The sequence below is a fragment of the Canis aureus genome, chromosome 19 (assembly GCF_053574225.1).
Source record: "Canis aureus isolate CA01 chromosome 19, VMU_Caureus_v.1.0, whole genome shotgun sequence".
NCBI lineage: Eukaryota > Metazoa > Chordata > Mammalia > Carnivora > Canidae > Canis > Canis aureus.
This window is the reverse complement of record NC_135629.1, coordinates 55,356,683-55,376,716: the sequence shown is the minus strand read 5'-3', so window position 1 is coordinate 55,376,716 and position 20,034 is coordinate 55,356,683. Positions and strand designations below refer to the sequence as shown.

Below are 20,034 nucleotides of genomic sequence, written 5' to 3'. Positions count from 1 at the left end.
CTGGCACATTGCTGAGGGAGGGACCCTGTTGCCCCCACTTGCCACTGAGGATACAGTCAGTAGAGAACCAAGGGCTGGAACTCTGTCGCAGGTCTGGGACACCAGAGCGCTCTCAGGGTTCGGCAGGTCCACTTCCCCTCCAGGCCCACGGGGCCTCCAGCCTTTCTCAGGCCTGGACGTGACCCTGAGCTGGTGCCAGGGCCCACGCTGGCGGGACACTGAGTGGCTATGGGGTAATGAGGTGGTGAGGCCAGCCTGCTGAAGCCAGCAGGGCCCAGGCTCACACACGCTGCCTGACACGCAGCTGAGCAAAGACCTAGGGTGGATGGAGTTGAAAGCAAAGCTCCAAGTCTGGCGTCCAACCACGTCGGCACCAGGGTGGGCTGCCGAGGAGAAAGGGGGAGGGAGGGGGCCAGACATGGGCGAGAAGGGGGCATCAGGGGGCGGCTCCTGCTGCCTTCCGGCCATCTCAAGTGCCCAGACCCTGGCAGGACCTGATCCCTGCCTGTGCACGACCCCGCTCCCCAGGGTAAAGCCACAAGAGCCCTAATTTATGGCCCACCTCGACATGCTGGAGCAAGCCTTCCTTTCCAGCTGCCAGGAAGCACTGAGCCAGAGCCAGTTCTGCGGAAGAGCCGGGGGCCAGGGCTGCGCCAGCATTCCGAGGCTCCCTAAATCACTGGCCCTGACAGGTGGCGGCCGGTGAGGATCAGGATTCTTCTCTCGTCCCCACCACAGGCCCCTGCTTCGCAGGCTCCTGGTGGCCTGTCAGCCACCTGTCACACGGGGACAAGGTTCCTGGGCCAGCCCGTCTGGGGTGCTCTGCTTCAATGCCTAGGAATTTGGAGCCGACCGTGCGTGGGCCCTGGGTGTTTTCTTCGTGCTGTTGGCTTTGGGGTGGTGCCCAGAGAGGGGATGGCCTGTGACCTGTGGGAAGGGCTGTGGGTGGCGGTGGCCAGCTCCCCCCCCAAGATGCCCCAGTTGGGGCTGCTGGCCCTGCCAGAAGAAACCCAGATGCCCTCTCTCCCGCTCCCTTGCTGGGCTGTTGCTGGTGTGTCCCTGTCACAGCCCTCCTGGGATGGGACTTCATCCCAGAGAACAGGGGAGGAGGGGGAGACTCACACAAACAAGTATCCACATAATTTATTTTTAGTCACATGTGAGCCTTCCCGAGGAGCCGGGAGGCGGCGGGACTCACACCTTGGGCGGTGCAAACACCTTCCAGCCCTCCAGCTGGCCCATCTTGAGCAGCGCGGCCGTCATGCCCATGTACGCGCAGGCGGCGGCTCCGATCCCGTAGCTGTGAGCTGCCAGAGTCGGGAGGGCAGTGTCAGGCATGTGCGGGGGGCCCCCCACAGCCGCCCCGGGAGCCCAAGAGCATGTCCTTCCCTCCAGGGTTAGGGGGACACGGCTGCAGGCTCCATGAGGATGGAGTCAGGTGACCCTCTGGCTGAAGATGTGTGCCGAAACCCGGGAGCCGAGGCAAGAGGGACGTGGGAACCTGCGCTGTCAGTCTGGGCCCGGGGGTGGGGGGCAGCCGCGCTGCTGAGGGGCTGGCGCTTTGCTGAGTTCCTGCCTATATCTGCTCTGGGGACCCTGAATGCAAGAGCACAGAGCTCCCCTGTGTGCCCGAGAGCTGTCGTTGGGCAGGGGGGTCGGCTTGCCATGTGCAAGGCTCACGCCCTCGGCAGGCTGTGGGGTGAGTCCAACCCCAGGATGCGCGGGCCTCCCTCCACGGTGCCCTCCCTCTGCCTGACTGGAACCTTCCACTAAGTGCTGGCAGGCTGGTGGGCCGGAGCAGCTGCCAGCCCTGAGGCTGTGGGAGGTGGAAAGAGCGGCGTCTGCTCCCTGTTCCAGGCGGCTCCACTGTGCTGGGCTGGCGCGGGGCCCCCACCCGGCCTCCCACTAGGGAGGCATCCTCTGCTGGTTCCCAGGTGACCTCGGACCACCCTCTCTGAGCCAGTGTCCTGCAACTCTAGGTGGGGATGGTGAGGGCAGCTCCCCTGCAGGGCTGTGGGTTCAGTCAATTAGGGCTCTGGGTGCTCGGAGAGGGATGGCTGTGCACCTTCTCCATTCACAGTTAGTGGCTGAGATAGACAGTGACCTTGGGTTCTCTGACAAAGTGCAGTAGAGGAGGGTGGTTTGGAATGAGGGCAGTGGGGGGTCTCAGATCATACACAGGGGGGTTTGGACAGTGAGAGAGGGAGCTGTGCTGACATCTGAGTAAACAGCACTCCAGGAAGAAGACACAGCACATGCAAAGGCACCGGGGCAGGACTGGGCCTGGCTTGGAGGACTAGCAAGGCAGTTTGTGTGGTTCATACACAGTGAGCAAGGGGGAGAGAGGGAGGAGGCGGGGTGGGTTGTGCAGGGCCTTGGGGGCCATGCTGAATGCCGTAGGGAGCCTCAGGAGGGTTTATGGGCTTGGTGAGGTAGACATGCAGTAGGTGCTTAAGCAAAGCAGCTCTTATTATTACTGAACTGGGTGGTGGCAGAGGTTGAAAAGCACTGGAAGGTTTCACAGGGGCTGCCCTCTCCTTTGCTGTGGTGAGCATGCCACACACCTGGCCCCTGCCCAGTCCCCGGTCCGGGATAGAACAGGGGGGTCGTGGCTGGTGGAGGTCAGGGGTGGGGGGCTCACTCACTGCGCGCTCCCAGGGTCAGGCCTCCGGCGCAGCCTCCGATGAAGTAGTTCAGAGGGTCATCGGGCTTCTCTCGGACCTGGGCGCTGATGCAGGAGGTGAGGCCAAATATAGCACCGATGGCGGCTGTTGGGGTGCGGGTGGGGGGTGAGTGCTGATCAGGGCCAGTGCCAGGAGGGCCCCTAAGGAGAAACCAAGGCTAGCTCACCTGCAGTGAAGGTGTATCGCCCTGTCCTCGCCACTCCCTCCAGGAAAGAGTCCGGGGGCTGGAGCGTGACACTGTAGGCAGAGAAGACCAGGCCTGCAGGACGAGAGCGGGTGGGGTGTGTTGGACTAGGGCCTGGACGCTGAGTCCAGGAGCGGCCCTGGCTGGGGGCAGCTCCCTCCACTATGAGGGAAATCCTCTCTCCGTCCATCCCCACAGCACCCACCAGGAAGCTCCTAGCACCACCCCTGCACCCAGGAAGGGACTATTGTGGGGTTCACGCAGGGCCTCACAGCTGCTGAGCAGCCAGGGTGGGATTCCAGCTCCGCCTACTGCTCTAACACCTGGGCTCTCACACCACCTCTGGGCCCCAGGCCTCCCACCACCCTCCACAGGGCACAGGGCCAGCAGGCAGTGGACACGAGAACAGGCCTGGGGCCTAAGGGGCTGGGCTGCTCCCTGGCCTCGAGTGCCAGCAGAGACAGCACAGCTGCACCCCACGGAGCTTGGCACCCAGGCCCTGCTCCCTGCTCCCATCCAAAGCTGCATTCTCCCATGGGGCCCAGGGCTCCTTGGCCTAATCCTCCTTGGTGGAGACCTGGCTCCCGGGGCTGCCAAGGCCTGCTACTCATCACCCTTGGGCCCCCTCCCTGCTGGCAGCCTGGGCCCAGGCCCCTCCCTCACACCTGGCTGCATCGGCAGCCGCTCCCGCCCACCTGGCCTCACCACTCCGGTCAGCTTTTCCATCTCCGCTGCTGCCCTGGCCGCCCTGCCCAACACTGGCTTTTACGCATGAGGGTCCTGGGAGGGGCTGGCCGCCCTGCCCGACACTGGCTTTTACGCATGAGGGTCCTGGGAGGGGCAGGGTCCTGGAGCTGAGCGCCATGTGGGTGGTGAGGCCCGAGGCTCTATCGTGGGGCATCCTGAGCAAACACTGCTCCGGGCTGGTGTGTGGGTCTGGGGGGAGGCCAACGTGAGGCCCTGGGCAGCTGCTCCCACCAGACCCTCCTCAGTGTGGGGGCAAGACCAGGGTCCACCTGGCTGGCGCCAAGTCACCAGAGACAGCCCAACACAGAGCTCCCCATCCTCCAGCTGACCCTGCTCAGGGCAGGTGCCACACCCCTCCTCCCGCTGAGACGCCCAGCAGGGCCCAGGCGCCACAGGGACCTCCAGGGCCAGCCCATCCCAATCAGACTGCCACTTCACTTTCCACACTGCGCACAGAGGGTGCCCCCGCCACCCCAAACCCCTCAGAAGTCCCAGAACTGGAGTGGATGACCCAGGAGTCCACCATTATCCCCGGGTCAAAGCCTGCCCCACCTCACTGTCTCCTAGCCATCATCCGATATGGTGACCTGCCACGGCCCACCCTCCCGATCCCATCCGCAGGGACTCCCCATCCACCCTGTCCCCTGAGTCCCCTCCACACAGTCCTTGCCCCAGCCACCCTCATGAGTAGATCAGCAGGCCTGGATTTGCACACCAGCACAGGAGAAGCCCTACCGACTCCGGCCTTTCCATGGCCCCCATCACCCCACAAAACGCCGCCTTCCCAGCCTCCTCCTGCTCCTGGCTCTCTCTCGGCCTCCAGCAGTCACCTCCAGGACCTCCAGGCACGGTGCACTCGACCCTCTCTTCCCACCTCCACAGCGACTGCGTGCTGTCATTCATTCTCACAGTCACTGTGTGCCCTCATTCATTCATTCATTCATTCAGCTGCTGTGTACATCATTCACTGACAGTCATTAATGAACTGTGTCCTAATTCACTCACTCACTCATCCATCCACCTATCAAGAGTTACTGGGTGCGTGCATGCATTCATTCATCCATTCACTCGATCCGTTCAGGGTTACTGTGCCCACAGGGTGCCGTGCTCTGCTAGAGGTGGTACAGGCCCCCTGTACTCCAGGGGCTCACCATCTCAGGAGAGCCAGCCCGGACACCAGAGGGTTCTCTCTGTGAGGCTGTGGGGACATGGGGAATAAGGGAGGGGAAGGTGAGGGAGGATCCAGGAGCCAGGTCCTGCAGGCTGAGTGGAGCTGGCCAGCTGGAGAACGCGGGCGGACGAAGTGAGCAACACTCATGCAGAGGGACGCCTCGAAGGCTCACGGGAGCCGGTGGCCACCCCAAGTCCGAGGCTCTCAGCGACGGCCTGATGTGGCACCTGTCAGAGGTTCCCACCCACACTCCCTGGGCTCCTCACCCACTCAGTGGCACCCTGCTCCTGGAACGTGCCCAGCCTCCCCTAAGAGCCTCCTGAGACTTCAGTGCCCCCATGGCCTGTGCCTTTGTGGTCACACATGGGCACCCCCCACTCACAGACACCAGCATTAATGTCTTTCTCAGACTCAAAATCCCCTACACCGGGGATCCCTGGGTGGCTCAGCGGTTTGGCACCTGCCTTTGGCCCAGGGCGCGATCCTGGAGTCCTGGGATCGAGTCCCGCATCGGGCTCCCGGCATGGAGCCCGTTTCTCCCTCCTCCTGTGTCTCTGCCTGTCTCTCCATCTCTGTGTTTATCATGAATAAATAAATAAATCTTTAAAAAAAAAGAATCCCCTAAACCCTCCGCTTCTCCAAGTCGGCCTGAAGGCCCCACATGCCCCTCGGGCGACCCCCTCCCACTTTAGTTTCCCTTCAGACACAACCATGACCAACCTCCCCAAAGTCCTGCCAGGCATCCTCCAATGCCAGCATCTCCCTGGAAGAATGTGCCGGAGTAACATCCCCCTACAGCCCCACCCCCACCCCCCACGGAAACCCTGCTTTGCGCCTCTACTGTCCCAACCACTTGCCACTCGAGCAGACTCCACATGACCCATCCGCAGGGACTTCCCATCCACCCTGTCCCCTGAGTCCCCTCCACATGGACGCTACATGCACAGTCCTCGCCCCGGCCACCCTCATGAGTAGATCAGCAGGCCTGGATTTGCACACCGGCTCCTAAAGATCCTGGGGTACTTAACACACTTCTCTGACCTTCAGCCTCCACCTCTGAGAAATGGGCACAATAATCGTTGCTCTCACTACACATGCAGAAAACGGTAGGGATTGATTAGGTTAGGTCCCCCTTAACCCAAATGCCCCCCCGGGGTGGGGGGACTCAATTTCTGCCAGGCCCCGTTTCAGGAGCTGGAGAGATGGAGGTGGCCAAAACCATCCTTCCTACTCCTCAGAGAGACAGGAAGGGGCGAGAGCTCCGTGTCCCCTGCAGGAGGGTGCTAGGGCTGTGAGCCCCCTTATGCCCTCCCAAGGCTACCCAGCACCCCTACAACCCCTTCGGTGGTCCCAATAAAAGCTTCAGGTATCCCTAACCATCCCGCTCTCCCGGACCCTAAAAAGATCCCATCTCACTCCAGAACGTTCTCAAACTTCTCTACCCACCGAGGCACACCAATAATTACCCATAATCCCCCCAAATGGCCTCAACTTACCCTGTTAAGTCTCAAGAAACCCCAGCTCCTCTGACCCCGCGGGTGACCCTCCCACTCGACGACTTCCGCGGGGCCCGGCGAAGCTTCGACAAGGACTGCTGATGACCCCGGCGACCCGCCTGTCACACGTACCCTCCTCGCTGCGCGCCGGCTCTGCCGGAGCCCCTTGACGCACCAGCTCTCGGGGACGCCCCCGACGCCCCCCCGACGGCCACGTGTCACCCCGTGAGCCCCCAGCGCCCGCGCGGCCCCGTCGGACGGCTCCCAGTGACCCTGTCGCCTTCCCGCGCCCTCTGGATTGGTCCAACAGCGCCCCAAAGCCTACCCAGCGACCCGCGCCGCCCCGGACGGCCCGGCGCCCACCTCAGGCCACCTCCCCGCACCCTGTGCCCTCGGGGCGGGCCGGCGCTCACCAGCGGCGCCGCTGACGGCGGTGCTGGCGTAGGTCTTGCGGTGGCACTCGGTGCCATCGGGGATGTCCAGGTACTGCTGAAGGAGCGTGCGCGCCATGGCCGAGCACCCCCGGCCCGCAGCGCCCCGCCGGCCGGCCCCCCGCGCCCAAGGGCAGCCGCCGCTCGTTCTCGCGAGACTTCCTGGGCGGCGCGCGCAGCCTCGCGCAAGGAGGGGCCGACAACAAGCGTGCAACTTTATTGAGCGCCGCGGACACAGACACGGTACTGGCGTAAAGGGAGCGCGCGTGCACCCCCCAAGCCGATTTCAGGAGGGAGAAACTGAGGTCAGCCAGCATCAGTGAAGGCAGACAGGCCTCGCTAGGTTTCGCCCGGAAGGTTCTAGAAAGGTTTGACTCTCGGAGAAAGGTTTGACTCTCGGAGCGGGAGGAGGGGGCGGTCCTAGCCCAGGGGCGGGACTCTCTCCAAGCGCAGATTGGGGCGCGGGGCGGGGCTCCCGTTGTAGGAGGCGGGGCACAGCGGCAACGTGACCACGCCCAGCGCCGGAATCCGCGTGGGGGCGTGGCTACGCCCTGCCAGTCCCGCGGGGTCGGAACCGCGTGCGACTGTTTGGGGACGTGGCCAGGCCCGGGGGCGTGGCCAGGCCCGGGCGGGGAAGGGTGCGGGTCCCAGGGCTAGTACTTAAGCCTGGCGTCGCCGAGCCCTGGGCTGGAGGAGGTACGCGCTGGGTCTGGGGGCGTGGCCAGGGCCGGAGACACGCCCCGAGGGGGGCTTGGCCAATCCGAGGCCGCCGTTCGGGTGGACCGGGGAGAGGCACGGCCTGGGGCGTGGCCAGGCCGCCGGGCCCGCAGGACGCCGACCAATCCTGGTGCCGGCTTCCTGGTGGGGCGGGGCCTGTCTCGAGGGAGCGACCAGTCCCCTTGCGGGAGCCTGACCTGGGCGCCCCGCCGAAGACCCCGGCCCGCCTGGGGGCGTGGCTCGCCAGGACCGTGGCCAATCTCAGAGTTAGGCCGGGCTCGGGGGCGGGGTTTCCAGGTGCCGGAACCAGCGAGGGCGCTTGGGTTGGAGGAGGGCGCGGCCCATCGGGCTGCGGCCAATCGCGCCGAGGTCCTGAGCGGGCCTCCGGGGGCGGGGCCCCCACGGAGGCGCGGCCTCGGGGCGGGGCCGGGGCCGGTTCCGGGCCGCCCGGGACAGCGCCGGGGCCATGTCGGCGCCGCAGCCGCTGCAGATCCGCGAGGCGAACGCGCACCTGGCGGCTGTGCACCGGCGCGCCGCGGAGCTGGAGGCGCGGCTGGACGCGGCGGAGCGCACAGTGCGCGCCCAGGCCGAGCGCCTGGCCCGCCACGACCAACAGCTGCGCGCTGCCCTGGACGAGCTGGGCCGCGCCAAGGACTGGTGAGGCCCGGGGCGGCCAGGTGGACTTCTCGGAGGTGGGCGGAGGCGGAGCCCAGACTGGAAGGGGAGGAAAGGCGCGGGAACCGCGTGCGTTCACGTGTGGGCTGAACTACTGGTGGTGTTGGATTCAAAAACAAACACCAAAAACCTCGGATGAGTCACCAGCATGCAAAGTTAAGAGGCGCCATACAAGTGTGGATTTCTAACTTAAAACAGCCCGCTTTTCCATAATGCAAAATCGGCTCTTTCCGAGTGGTGCAGGGGTCACTGACCTCCTAGGTATTGGGAGCCATGGCAGATTCTGGGGCAGAGGAGATCATACCGGCAGTTTTGAAGAGCCTCTGTGGTTTTGAGGAGGCGCTGAGGATGGAAAGGGATGAGGCAAACGCCCAGGGTGGAAGGAGGTCTGGCCCCCGGGTAGGAAAGGAGCTGGTTGGGCCCATTCATTCATCTTTAACGAGTCCCTGCTAGGTGTCAGGTACTGTGCTGTGCGCTGGAGCACCTAAGTAAGACCTACGGAGCACCGCCCTTTGGCAGACACATCACTAGGCAGTTACAACATGGGGCGGTTGGGGTTGTGATGGAAGGGCACATAGGGCTCTCAGGGGACCTACATGAAGGCTTCCTGGAGGAGGAGCCATCTAACCTGAGCAACAAACGGAAAAGATGTAGCCGAAAAAGGAGTTGCAGGGAGGCGATTAGGGAGTTTTAGTCTGCTCTGGCTGCCCTTACACAATACCACAGGCTAGGGGGCTTAAACAAGTGAAATTTTCTCACAGTTCTGGAGGCTGGACAGTCCAACCGACAGATTCAGTTCCTGGTGACAGATTCTCTTCCTGGTTTGCAGATTGTCATCTTGCTGTGTGCTCACATGGCCAGAGAGCAAGCTCCCTGGTGTCTCTTCTTAGAAGGGCACTACTTCTCTGAGGGCCCCACCCTCATGAGCTCCTCCCAAAGGCTCCATCTCCAAATAGATCACACTGGGGGGTAGGGATTCAGCATAAGAATTTTGAGGAGACACATTCAGTCCTTAACAAGGGGGACTCGAAGCAGAGGTGAGGAGCATGGTCTTTATCCCGATGGTGATGGGGAGCCCCGGGAGGTCCCGGGGCAGGGAGGAGGATTGTCCGTAACTGCCCTGTCTTGCCTTCTGCCAGTGAGATTGCCGCTCTCCAGGAGCAGCTGCTGACCTCCGAGGCCACTGTCCACAGCCTGCAGGCTGCTGTGCGCCAGAGGGATGAGCTCATTGGGCAGTTGCAGCCCCGGGCGGAGCTGCTGCAGGACATCTGCCGTCGCCGGCCGCCCCTGGCTGGGCTGCTGGCTGCCCTGGCGGAGGCTGAACGCCTGGGGCCCCTGCCGACCAGAGACCCCGGCCACCCCCTCCCTGGTGGGCCCAGTCCTCGCCTTGCCAACAGTACTGGGGAAGAGCAAGACAGGGACCACCACCTCCAGCCAGCAGTGTTTGGGACCACTGTGTGAGCCCTGGAGCAGATCACAGAATGGAGACAGAGTCCACTGCTGTGGGTCCACTGGGTCCTCGGGGGTCACCAGTGTCCCTGAGGGGACCCCGTGGCAGAGCCATAATCCTTTCCAAGCATCAAAACCTGCTAAAAAGTCATGGGTTTCAAACAGGCAGCGCAAGGGCCAAAGGCAGATGTTCAGCTCAGTTTTTTTTTTTTTTATTATTATTTTTTTTTAAGTAATCTCTACACCCAAAGTAGGGCTTGAATTTACAACCCTGAGATCAAGAGTCGTATGTTCTACCAACTGAGCTGGCCAGGCACCCTTGTTTTTCTTTTTTTTAAACAAAACTTTAAATCAATCAACTTGTTGAAAAATTGGCGACGTTTTGCAACAATCTGGATTTCCGGCTTCAGTCTTGGCCACGCCTGTTTGGATCTGAGCTCAGGATACCCTCTTTAGCCAAAGTGTGAGGTCCAGTTGGCTTCCCCCTCTTTCTTAGGGCTGGACGTCTGGCCCCCGAAGCATCTGAGTTTGAGACCTCTGTCACTTGTGGAGGCAGACGGCATCAAGTTCTTTGTCCCCTTTCCCGTCCGCCCTGATTTTCGTTCCTTTGGAAGCGTCCCTCATCCCAGGCTAAAGCTTTTTCTTATTCTTCATCCCAGACCGGAATTGGGAACCTCAAGCCTTGTGTCGTTTTGCCTTGGTTATATGAAGACAATTTTTAAATGCTAGGATCTTTCCCGCCTGTCCTTCCCTCAACTTTCAACGCAGGAGGAAGGGCGTGTGTCTGTGTGAGCCACATGGACGTGCTGGCGTCCCTCGGCCTAGTACCTTTGCACGTCCCCCCCATAATGCTCTTCCCCCAGGTGTCACGTGATCTCTGCTCAGCCGTCACCTCCCAGGGGCCTTCCCGGCCTACCTTCTGTGAACTCTTCCCCTCCCGTTCTGTTTTCTTCAAGGAATGTCCTGTCATCAGAATGTAAGCTCCTTGAGGGCAGGGCTTTTGTTCTTTCTCACCAGCGCCAGGTGCGCTCTGGGGCCTCCGAAGGAACAAGATGGGTTTGTAGGCCCTGGAGGGAGCCAGGGGCCCCCAGCACATCCGATGAAGCCCCAGCCAGTTCAGCTTTTGTAGCAAGCAGCTCGCTCCTTTTTTATATTGTCCAGAGAATCTATTTTTAAACTCTTTTTTTCTTTTTTTTTCTTTTTATGCTGCCATTCTTGGCCAGAGACATTCAGGGTGCTGTGTTTTTATTTTTGTTTAGTTTTTTTTTTTTTTTAAATCAAACCAGGGAACCCTGTGCCTTTCTCTGGCCAGCCGAAGTGCCCAGCCTGGTACCATGCTAGCCGTTTTCTCGCCTTACTCAGGGAACTGTCACACCAGGAACCACCAAGGGGCAGGGCCTATTTTGGCTTGGAAAGTTCGGCGTCCGTCCCCAGCCCTTCGGATGGTGCTGCCTGCTTGCCTGGCATCTAACAGTGGCCCCTCAGTGCAGTCACAATGGCCCCATTTTCTCTGGATGAGTAAGGGGGGCTGCTTGTCTGAGGGGAAGGCAGGCTGAGGCCTGTCCAAGCTTAAGAATAAATTGAATGGTTTCTTGGCCTTGGTCCTTCCTCCTTTCTTCCTGTGTGGGGGGTGGAGAGGTGGCCGGGTGGGGTCCTGCTGGGCAGGGAGAAACAAGTTGCAGTCACTGGAGCGTGTGTCTAATCTTTGCAGCCCCGGCTTGGCCCACTTTACAGCTATGGAAAGTGAGGTTCAGTGTAAAGTCAACTGGCCTCCGGGCTGCGAGGGCCTGGGCCACTTCCAAATCTGGAGGGGTCACTGTTGACATTCTGATTCTCTGCAAGATGAGGAGATGCCAAGAGTTACAATAACTGTGGTTATATTTTACATTTTTCTATGGGAAAAAAAATGTGATTTTTGTAACCCTCGTGAAAAACACAATGGGGTATTTTCTCTGCCCACTTGAAGAAGTTATGGACTGCGGCAAGCCACCAGAATGTCACCGCAGTTTCTCATAAAGCTGACAGTGTTGCATCAGCTGTGGCCTGAACCTGGGCCTGCGTGCCATCCGTGGGTTGGTTTCTGACAGCAACAGCACTTCCAACACCACCATTGTGCTGTGTCTAAGTCCAGGCTTTGAAAAGCCTCTGATGACCTCTGGGTCCCCGCAGCGGATGGGTCCCCCAGTGGGGGCCACATTTTATGTCCTGGGAAATCCAACATCATTTTCAGTCCTGTCAGTGTAATGCTCTCAGGTGGCAGAGGTGTCCAAAGCGTAGATCAGAGGCCTTCTGTGATGGTGGCCTCGGTTCTTGGTTTACATTGGGGGGTCAGGGCCAATTCTTTGTTTGGAACTGCAGTCCCCTGGCTCTCTCAGCTTGTTATGAGCAAGACCAAGTGATGTTTGAAAACTGAAAAAAACAACCACTGAAAGCCCCACATCGGTCCCTGAATAACTTCCAAGGACTGCTTTGTCTGACTTCATGTTGAAACAATCCACAAGACTGCTGTGTCCTGGCTCCGCCACACTGGTCTGAAATCCAGGACCCAGGCCCTTGTGAACTTGGATCCCTAAGCAGCTCTGGCTGTTGCCCTGTGAAAAGGGGCAGGGGACCTGCTCCAGGTCACACAGGAATTGGGTCTGGAACCTTCTCAGCCACGGCCTACCTCTCCTGCTTGTGGCCAGGCAGGGGGACCCCCCTTGCTCCCCCCATCTAGGTCTGGCTCTATCCCAGACCTGGGTACTGCAAGGCTGGGAGTGAGGACAGAGGGTGGGCAGTGGTGCCAGCAAGACCACCTTGTCCCTCTCGGCCCTGCCCCACCCCCCAAAGGCTAGGAGGCACTGGCACGGTGAGGGTTACAGCCGGGGCCCCTCCCAGTCTCCTGAGCTACTGTCCCTTAGCAACCGCCCTGCCGTGCTGCCAACACTGGGCAAAGCGGGCGGGAGCCAGAGGAGTGGCTGTCTGGACTCCAGGGTAGTCGAAAGCCAGGTGAACAGGTAGTTGGCCAGAGCAGGCTTGTGGCACCGGACCACAGCCTGGTCAGTCGAGTGGGAATCCTTCCTCAAACTCTCCCCCAGCCAGTCTGACCCAGCATGGATGCCGTGGACGCCACTGTGGAGAAGCTCCGGGCACAGTGCCTGTCCCGAGGGGCCTTGGGCATCCAGGGCCTGGCCAGGTGAGCCATCCCCTTGAACATTCCTGATCCCCAGCCCCAGGGACCACCTTCTCACTGTACCCCATGCCTCTCAAGGTTTTTCCGCCGCCTGGACCGGGACAGGAGCCGATCCCTGGACTCCAGGGAACTCCAGCGGGGCCTGGCTGAGCTGGGACTGGTGCTGGACACGGCCGAAGCGGAGGGCGTGTGCAGGCGCTGGGACCGTGATGGCAGCGGGACGCTGGACCTGGAGGAGTTCCTGAGGGCACTGCGGGTGAGACCCTTCGCCCTGCTGTCTGGTGTGCCAAGCTCCCGGTGGCCTTGTCTGTGTTGGTGCTGACGCTTGATGCCTGGGAGCCCTAGTGCTCTGGACTAGAACCCCCCCCCTGCCAAGTCACTAAGTCACTACCTGCTTCCTTTCCAGCCCCCCATGTCCCAGGCCCGGGAGGCGGTCATTGCAGCTGCATTTGCCAAGCTGGACCGCAGCGGGGATGGTGTGGTGACCGTGGATGACCTCCGGGGGGTGTACAGTGGCCGCACCCACCCCAAGGTACAAAGTGGGGAGTGGACCGAGGAGGAGGTGCTCCGCCGCTTCCTGGACAACTTCGACTCCTCCGAGAAGGACGGGCAGGTGGGTGCCCACAGACACCCCTACCCACTCCGCCCAGGTCTCTGGCCCCTACTTAGAGCCTGTCTGTCCCCCAGGTCACACTGGCTGAATTCCAGGACTACTACAGTGGTGTGAGCGCCTCCATGGACACAGATGAGGAGTTTGTGGCCATGATGACCAGTGCCTGGCAGCTGTGAGCCATCATGCACGTTTGCTCAGCCAGCCCCACTGTAGCGTAGGACCCCCACCCTGGCCCTCTCTCACCTAGGCAGCCCCCAAGGCGGAGGCCACAGGACCAGCTGGGCCAGGTCTCAGAGGACCTGGCTTGGCCACTATATGCAAGTAGGACAAAGGTTCCGAGAATGGGTCACTGGCTCAGGACCCCAGGGAGCAAGGCCCTCCCAGTCCATGCTGTGCAGACCTCAGGCCTCACAAAGCTCTGCAGTTGCCCCTCCTCACTAGGCATCCTCTTGGTTCTGCTCAGTGAATCCTTGGCCCTGCTAGCACCCCCACCTACCCTTCCCACCACTTGAGATTGCACCCCCACCCTAAAGCCAGGGGCCGGGAAGCAAACAGCTCTTCTGTGAAGCAAAGCTCAGCATGGAGGCGGCTAGTCTTGGAAGGCAGCCAAGCTCGGTCACCTGCCTGGTGGACATGGAGTGTGGGGCAGGGGCCAGGGGCCCACAGACAGGCCAGGCTGCTCTGGGAGGTGGAGGCTGTTCCTGGCCAGGCTGTCCAGCTTCCTGAGGCCCCTGGGGCATGCAGGAGGCCAGGGTTTTAGTTAAAAGTTTTAATGTAGTTCCCAAATACATTTCATATGACAATCTTACATAAATGTTCCAAAACACATGGGCATTATCTGGTTTTACTTGTCACTAGGTGGCTAAGGCTTAAAGCAGAGAAGTGTGACCGGATCTGCTGGGAGGGCCTTTGGTGTCTTCCCATGGCTCAGGCTCGGGGTGCACACAACCGACCCAAGGTGTGGGCAACACAGCTGTGGAGTCGAAGCCTTCCCCTCACCCCCTGAGGGCGGCGCTGGGCACTTTCCTTGGAAATCCCTCAGAGCCCTGTGCACAGGGCCCTTCTTCAAAGGCCGTCCCAGGTGGCTCTAGACTATGTTCCAAGGTAGGGGTGGGCATGGCACCTGCTCCTGTGTGTGCTGCGAGTGTGGGAGACGGTTGGTTGCCTGGAACCAGTCCCCCTGCCCCCTCCTCAGAAGGCCCTGGTAAGGTCCCCCTCTGCCTACCACAGAGGCCCCTGGTCCTGGATGGTCTGGGAGGCAGTGACGTCCAGGGCTGGGCAAGGAATGGCCAGCAGCAGGAAGGTGTACGCTTGGGTACCAGATGACGGGTGACCGACGTGATGGGGAAAGGCAGGAGGGTGGCTGGGGACCCTCCCAGGCCCGTTGACCCTTTTTTTAGATAACCTCTCCAACACCCCATGACTGGGCCTGGAGCAACCTTGGGTGGGGGGAACAAGTACAGGCCTGACACTCTCCTCCACACAGAGCCCAGGAGCCCAAGGAGGAGGGGGGATGGATGTGGCTCAATGCACAGGAGAGTCTTAACCTAAGAACCCAAACACAAAGCCTTGGGGGAAAAAAGATCTAAAAATATAAGCCCCAAATCAGAGTGTGGGAACCTGGAGTAGTTAAGAGCGCGTCCAGCAGGCCCAGTGTTTATACTTGTGTGGACAGAGCCGGTGGCCTGGGCGGCGGCAGAGAGGCCAGAAACATGAGGAGGGAGGGGTGAAGAAACAAGGTGTCCCAGTCCCAGTGAGAAGCCGTGACAAGTCTTAATGTGCCATTTCAATTCAAAGGAGGGGAGGGAAGAAATGTTCTTTTTCGTTTTGCTCATCAATATGATGAGGTCTCGTGTCCCAAACCACATTCAGGCAGTTCCCGAGTCTGCTTCTGAACGGGACATGCGGATCCGAACTGTGGCCAACCCAGCGGGGAGTGTGGTTCCCGAGCCCTGCGCCTCCACACTGCCGGTGGGGCGGGGCGGGCGGGCAGGCAGACAGACGGACAAAGCAGCAGGCTCGCGGGCAGCCGGCTCCCGGCGCTATGTGCTTCCGGCCGTCTGCCCATCCCCTTCCTCGCTGGCACCTGTTGGGAAGCAGTGGCCTCACCGTCAGGTCTCCACCCTGGATGGAGCCCCATCCCCCTGGGTCAGGCTCCCCGTACCCTCCAGGGCTGGGACCACTGGCTCACCACCTCCAGTGGCCCCCGACGGAGCCAGGACGTCCTCGTCACTGTCGTCCTCATTGGACGGGGCTGCCCCAGGTTCAGGGGCAGGCATCTTGGCTTCCTGCTCCTGCTCCACGCGGCTGCGCAGGGCCAGGATGCGATGGTGCAGAGCTGCATACAGCTGGCCCGTGTCCTTGGAACTTGCCTGGGAGAGGCAGAGGGAAGCAGTGGGTTAAGATCTCTTGGTTGGGGTGTGTGCTGCCCCCCTGTGATGGCATGCCACAATCCCTAGGCTGTGTCTGGGGAGGAGCCTATCCCTTTCTCCTCAGAAAACTCAGGGACAGCAGACCGAAGCTTCTGATGCCCCAGGGCCCGTCCTTCCCGGGGCTCAGCTGGGATGACAGCAGTGATGCAGGGCCACTCCTGTCTCCCCTCCACCGATCCGTTCTGACTTGCTTCTTTTGGAAACTGGCTGGCCTAGAGGCCTCCCTGTTCGCTCCCCGGCCCATACCCTCAGTGTAAAGTGCTGACTGCTGTACCACAGAGCACCGTCTTAGGGGGCCAGTAGTTCGTGTAGCTCCGTGTGGCCCAACTGGTATACCCAGGAACCTGCCTTCTGTGGGAGTTCAGGAGGGCACTGCCCTTGTCCAGGGGTCTGTTTGGGCATCTCCTTGGTAGTAGCCTGTCCCATCCCCAGGGCTACTCACTGAGATCAAGAAAACCTTCACGCCCTGGTCCTCAGTGTCCATGGCTGTGATGCGTATGCTCTTCTCACTGGCCTTGTCGATCTGCATCTGTGCCCAGAGCTTGGTGTTGAGGATCAGTCGCAAGCTGCCCTGGGTCCGCATCACTGCAACCAATAAGGCCACTCAGCCCTGGCCCGTGACACCCACCCAACAGCCAGCTATGAGAACAGACACATTCCAGAATGAAAACACCCCAGGGTAAAATCCCACAATTCTCTCAAGGTCTGCAGAAGCTGCCCACCAGTCTGAGCACGGCCCCCCACATACTGGAGGCCAGCACTGTAACAGCCAGCTCCCCCTGCCCCGCCCCCACCCCACCACACCCATCACAGGGAGGGTTCTGCTGGTCCACCCAGCAGTGCAATGAGGGCAGCTCCCTTGGGGGATGATTAGGTGGGAGGCAGGGCCAGAGAGGGACATTTGGGAGCTGCACACATGCACATTCTTTATGTGACACACTGCAAAGAAGCTGATGCCCCATGACGGGCCCCACTCACAGGCCAAGCCCCAGCCCTATTCTGCAGTTTTCTTAGGAAAAAGGTTGAGGCCAATGGCTGCTTAGAGCTTCCACCAGGAAGGAAACAAAGACAGATCGAGAGCAACATACAATGGAGACAAAGAGGGTACAGACCTTTCTTCCTTTTCTGGAAGTGTACATCACATCTACCTGTAGCAGGCCTGAGGCCACCATCAGCCTTCCTGTTTTATCAGAACCCATCCTCCTTGGATGTGCCCTGACCCTGGGATATGGTGACACCTTGTCTACCCACCAGCCCACTTCTCCCCACCCCAACCCGGTGCCCCATATGGCCTCAGACAGAGCAGCTCAGGCCAGCTCTGGGAGGCTATGGGGTAGGGTCCTGGGCTCCAACTGACCAGCTCTCCCTGTGTCCACTCCCTAAGCCCTCTGTGCCTGATGGGCCCACCTCCGAGGCACGTGGAGCAGTTGGGATGGGCTGGAGGAAGGTCTTTGACAGGGATCACAGGCTGGATGGGACTCTTTGAATTATTTTCCCTTGCCATCATAAAACCACCAGCACTTTCATTATTAGAAAACAAGTTCAGGAGTTGCTAAGTAGTTTCATCTACTTTCATCACACTCACAAAGAGGAGAGTCACGGACAAGGTGGCAGCAAAAGCCTTGGGATGGAGCCTGGCCCTGCAAGCTGTGGGTGCCGGGACTCTCCAAAGTGGGGACCTGTGTGGGGATCCTGCCCTCCTGGGCCTTGGGAGCTCTGTGCCATCCTGGAACCCTCCACAGAGACCACACTGCAGCTCACCTAGTCGGGACTGGAGCGTCCCGTCATCAGTCGATGCCATGTCGTTGAGCCTGAGCAGCCCCCGGCCTCTCTCCACCCATGACTGCGAGGCCTTGTCAAACACAAACAGCTTACACTGGATCTGGAACACAAGGCATCCCTCTGGGTGAGCTGAGGCCCTGGCTGGGTGGATGCTGGTGTGGACAAACTCCTGGGACCCTCCCCCCTCTACCCTGAGTGAACTACAAGGTAGGGGGTAGCCAACTATGGCCTGGGGGGTACATTTGGCCCTTGGCCAGTTTTGTGTCCTGCTCTCCGGCTAAGATGAATTTTACACTGTCAGAGGGGCAGAAAGAATCAGCAAGGAAATGAAGATAAAAGCCATAAGGAGATACCACGCTGCACTTGCTAGAAGGCATCAAAAGCCAGGTAATAGCAGTCACCGGGTAGGTGGTAGAGCAATCAGAAGCTCACACATGGCTGGCAGGAATGAAACACTGCACAGCTGCTACAGAAATGTGCTCCCCACATTACACGTGGAGTTACCAAATGGGCCAGACACTCTGCTCCTAGAGATCTACTCAAGAGAAATGACAGGTATCTGCATACAAGAGCCTGCACATGTCACCGTACCAAGATTCATAATAGCTAAAAGGTGGAAACCTAAAAGTCTCTCTACACACGTCACTCGGCACTGCCCCGGGGACGGACCCTGAGCCCATGACACTCAGGGAGGGAACCAGACACAGAGGGCCACACGGTGTGTGAGTCCACGTGTGTGACACGTCCAGGACAGGCTCATCCATGGATGGGAAGGGGGCTCGTGGGGGCCGCTGGGGAGGGCATGAGGGGTGACTGCTGATGGGCAGTTTCTGTTTTGTGGACAAAACTGTTCTATTTTGACAGTGGTGGCAGTTGCATAAATCTGTGAATACGCTAAAAACCACTGACTTGTACACTTTAAAGGTGCATGCGCACAACAATGAAAAGCAGATGAATTAAGTGCCCTGAAAGTGTTCATGTTGCCCCGGGATGCAGAGGAAAGGCGGGACAAGTTTGAGCTGCATCTGTGATCCTGGTTCCCTAATAAAACAACTCAGGGTGAGAGTGTGCCAAAACAATCACAGCCATTCATCCTGGGTCTTTGTTACGACAGTCTCTGTAATGCCCCGAACTATCGAGAATGCCTCAAAACAGATCCCTCTGCTCAAAAACAAAGCAGGACCAGAAGTTCCTTAGTGCTCACACTAAGCTCTCAGAAGCTCCGCCAATGAGGTCCCAGGGAGTGGGGCACTGCCCAGGGAGGTCCACTGTGTGGGGCCGACAGGGGGGTCCAACCCCTCAGATGCATGGAGAAGCCGGGGGCTACGGAGGATGGCCTCTCATACCACCACCTAAAGGCCAGATGCCCTCCCTCCAGGCCTGTCTCACCTGTAACACGTTGCTCTCCGCCTCCTCCCCGGTGATGACTTCCACTTTTTCCAACAAACACTTCCGTGCTGTTGCCTTGGTGTAGGCAGCTGCCGACTCGGCCAGGGACTCTGAAATGTTATTAGCTAAACAACATTGACTATTTATTTGTTGGGGTGTGCGTGTGTGTATACCTCACAGGAGACAGAAAAGGGCTGGCTCTGCCTCAAGGGTGCCGGCTCCTGGGACCTGGAGCGGACCCCAGAAATACAGCAATCTGGCCCTGGATCTGTAGGGAGACCATCTGCGAGCTAGATGCCAGCATGGCTCCAGATTTCCCACTGCCACTCATTTAGTAGAGGACAGGGGAACAGTGAGATTCTTCACACAGAACACTGAAGAGAAACTCCCCTTCCCAACCTCAGGGCAAGAGGGGGACACCCTCCTCAATAATCCTATCCCCAGAGTCATCCTGAAGCGCCAAGGCCTTGCTCCTTTAGGATGAACACGTCCCCTCTCTGCTTGCTGAAAACCAGCACCCATGGCTTTTCAACAATGCCCCAGTGTCTGGTTCATGTGTGGCTACTAATGCTGTAGAGAGCTGGAGCCCTCCCGGGCAGGGGTATGGATGGATAATGACCCTGTCGCTTGGTACCCTTCCCACAAGTCAGTGGGACTGCAGCATACCTTTCTCAGGGGTGGCCTCCTGGGACGAGGACTCAGACCCGGACTCAGCAGCTGCATTTTCCCTGGTGGCATCTGAACTGACTTCATTTAATTTGGGCGGGCTCTGCAGGGAGATGGAAGCACATGGGGAGGAGAGCATGCTTGGGTGCTCGTGGGCCAGCCGCTGTGGAACAGGAAGCCCCTCTGCTGGGATGGCAGCTCTCCTCTCAGCAAGGACTCCCAGAGAGCTTTTTCTTCACAGCTTTGGGGACCCACCCAGACTGGGCAGAGGAGCCTAGACAACCCCTCCCCAGGGGGTGGGTTCTAGCCTGCGGCCTTGTTTCCACACAACGTTCCTGAGCATCATTTGGTGGTAAAACCAGAAAAGTACCCTTCTGATACAGGCAGCTCAGCCCTCCCAGATCCACCCTTCTACCCTCTAGGCGA

General features: G+C 59.8%; 4 protein-coding genes across 13 annotated transcripts in view; 2 read left to right on the top strand and 2 right to left on the bottom strand.

The window, feature by feature from the left end:
- Window positions 1-1,128: 1,128 nt before the first annotated feature.
- On the bottom strand, window positions 1,129-6,872 carry NDUFA11 (NADH:ubiquinone oxidoreductase subunit A11). Its single transcript, XM_077860321.1, has 4 exons — window positions 6,696-6,872; window positions 2,851-2,943; window positions 2,646-2,768; window positions 1,129-1,307 (listed from the first exon to the last, which is right to left on the bottom strand). The coding sequence occupies exons 1-4, from the start codon at window positions 6,790-6,792 to the stop codon at window positions 1,195-1,197; spliced, it is 426 nt and encodes a 141-aa protein (XP_077716447.1). The 5' UTR covers window positions 6,793-6,872; the 3' UTR covers window positions 1,129-1,194.
- A 1,010-nt stretch (window positions 6,873-7,882) lies between these two features.
- Window positions 7,883-11,151, top strand: VMAC (vimentin type intermediate filament associated coiled-coil protein). Its single transcript, XM_077860315.1, has 2 exons — window positions 7,883-8,087; window positions 9,245-11,151. Exons 1-2 carry the CDS (start codon window positions 7,897-7,899, stop codon window positions 9,564-9,566), a joined length of 513 nt encoding a protein of 170 aa, XP_077716441.1. The 5' UTR covers window positions 7,883-7,896; the 3' UTR covers window positions 9,567-11,151.
- Window positions 11,152-12,464: 1,313 nt separating this feature from the next.
- CAPS (calcyphosine) lies at window positions 12,465-14,167 on the top strand. The gene is made up of 4 exons (XM_077860314.1): window positions 12,465-12,729; window positions 12,805-12,982; window positions 13,133-13,339; window positions 13,414-14,167. The coding sequence occupies exons 1-4, from the start codon at window positions 12,647-12,649 to the stop codon at window positions 13,513-13,515; spliced, it is 570 nt and encodes a 189-aa protein (XP_077716440.1). The 5' UTR covers window positions 12,465-12,646; the 3' UTR covers window positions 13,516-14,167.
- Window positions 14,094-20,034, bottom strand: part of RANBP3 (RAN binding protein 3) — a 53,969-nt gene continuing 48,028 nt past the window's right edge. For 7 of the 10 annotated variants that reach the window (XM_077860306.1, XM_077860311.1, XM_077860304.1 and 4 more), the window contains 6 exons: window positions 19,609-19,711; window positions 18,943-19,067; window positions 17,533-17,653; window positions 16,214-16,356; window positions 15,531-15,711; window positions 14,094-15,425 (listed from right to left, as the gene is read on the bottom strand). In XM_077860306.1, the coding sequence (XP_077716432.1) occupies window positions 15,382-15,425; window positions 15,531-15,711; window positions 16,214-16,356; window positions 17,533-17,653; window positions 18,943-19,067; window positions 19,609-19,711 (717 nt within the window). In that variant the 3' untranslated portion in view covers window positions 14,094-15,381. The remainder of the gene's footprint in view (window positions 15,426-15,530; window positions 15,712-16,213; window positions 16,357-17,532; window positions 17,654-18,942; window positions 19,068-19,608; window positions 19,712-20,034) is intronic. The other 3 variants (XM_077860305.1, XM_077860307.1, XM_077860312.1) reach the window with 1 other exon arrangement.

Excerpts from the sequence above, each read along its gene's own strand:
- VMAC (XM_077860315.1), top strand. The coding sequence starts at position 7,897 with ATGTCGGCGCCGCAGCCGCTGCAGATCCGCGAGGCGAACGCGCACCTG. Across the intron at positions 8,088-9,244 it reads CTGGGCCGCGCCAAGGACTG|TGAGATTGCCGCTCTCCAGG; the intron begins GTGAGGCCCGGG and ends GCCTTCTGCCAG.
- CAPS (XM_077860314.1), top strand. The coding sequence starts at position 12,647 with ATGGATGCCGTGGACGCCACTGTGGAGAAGCTCCGGGCACAGTGCCTG. Across the intron at positions 12,730-12,804 it reads GGCATCCAGGGCCTGGCCAG|GTTTTTCCGCCGCCTGGACC; the intron begins GTGAGCCATCCC and ends ATGCCTCTCAAG. Across the intron at positions 12,983-13,132 it reads AGTTCCTGAGGGCACTGCGG|CCCCCCATGTCCCAGGCCCG; the intron begins GTGAGACCCTTC and ends CTTCCTTTCCAG.
- NDUFA11 (XM_077860321.1), bottom strand. The coding sequence starts at position 6,792 with ATGGCGCGCACGCTCCTTCAGCAGTACCTGGACATCCCCGATGGCACC. Across the intron at positions 2,944-6,695 it reads CGCCGTCAGCGGCGCCGCTG|GCCTGGTCTTCTCTGCCTAC; the intron begins GTGAGCGCCGGC and ends CTCGTCCTGCAG. Across the intron at positions 1,308-2,645 it reads CCTGACCCTGGGAGCGCGCA|CTCACAGCTACGGGATCGGA; the intron begins GTGAGTGAGCCC and ends CGACTCTGGCAG.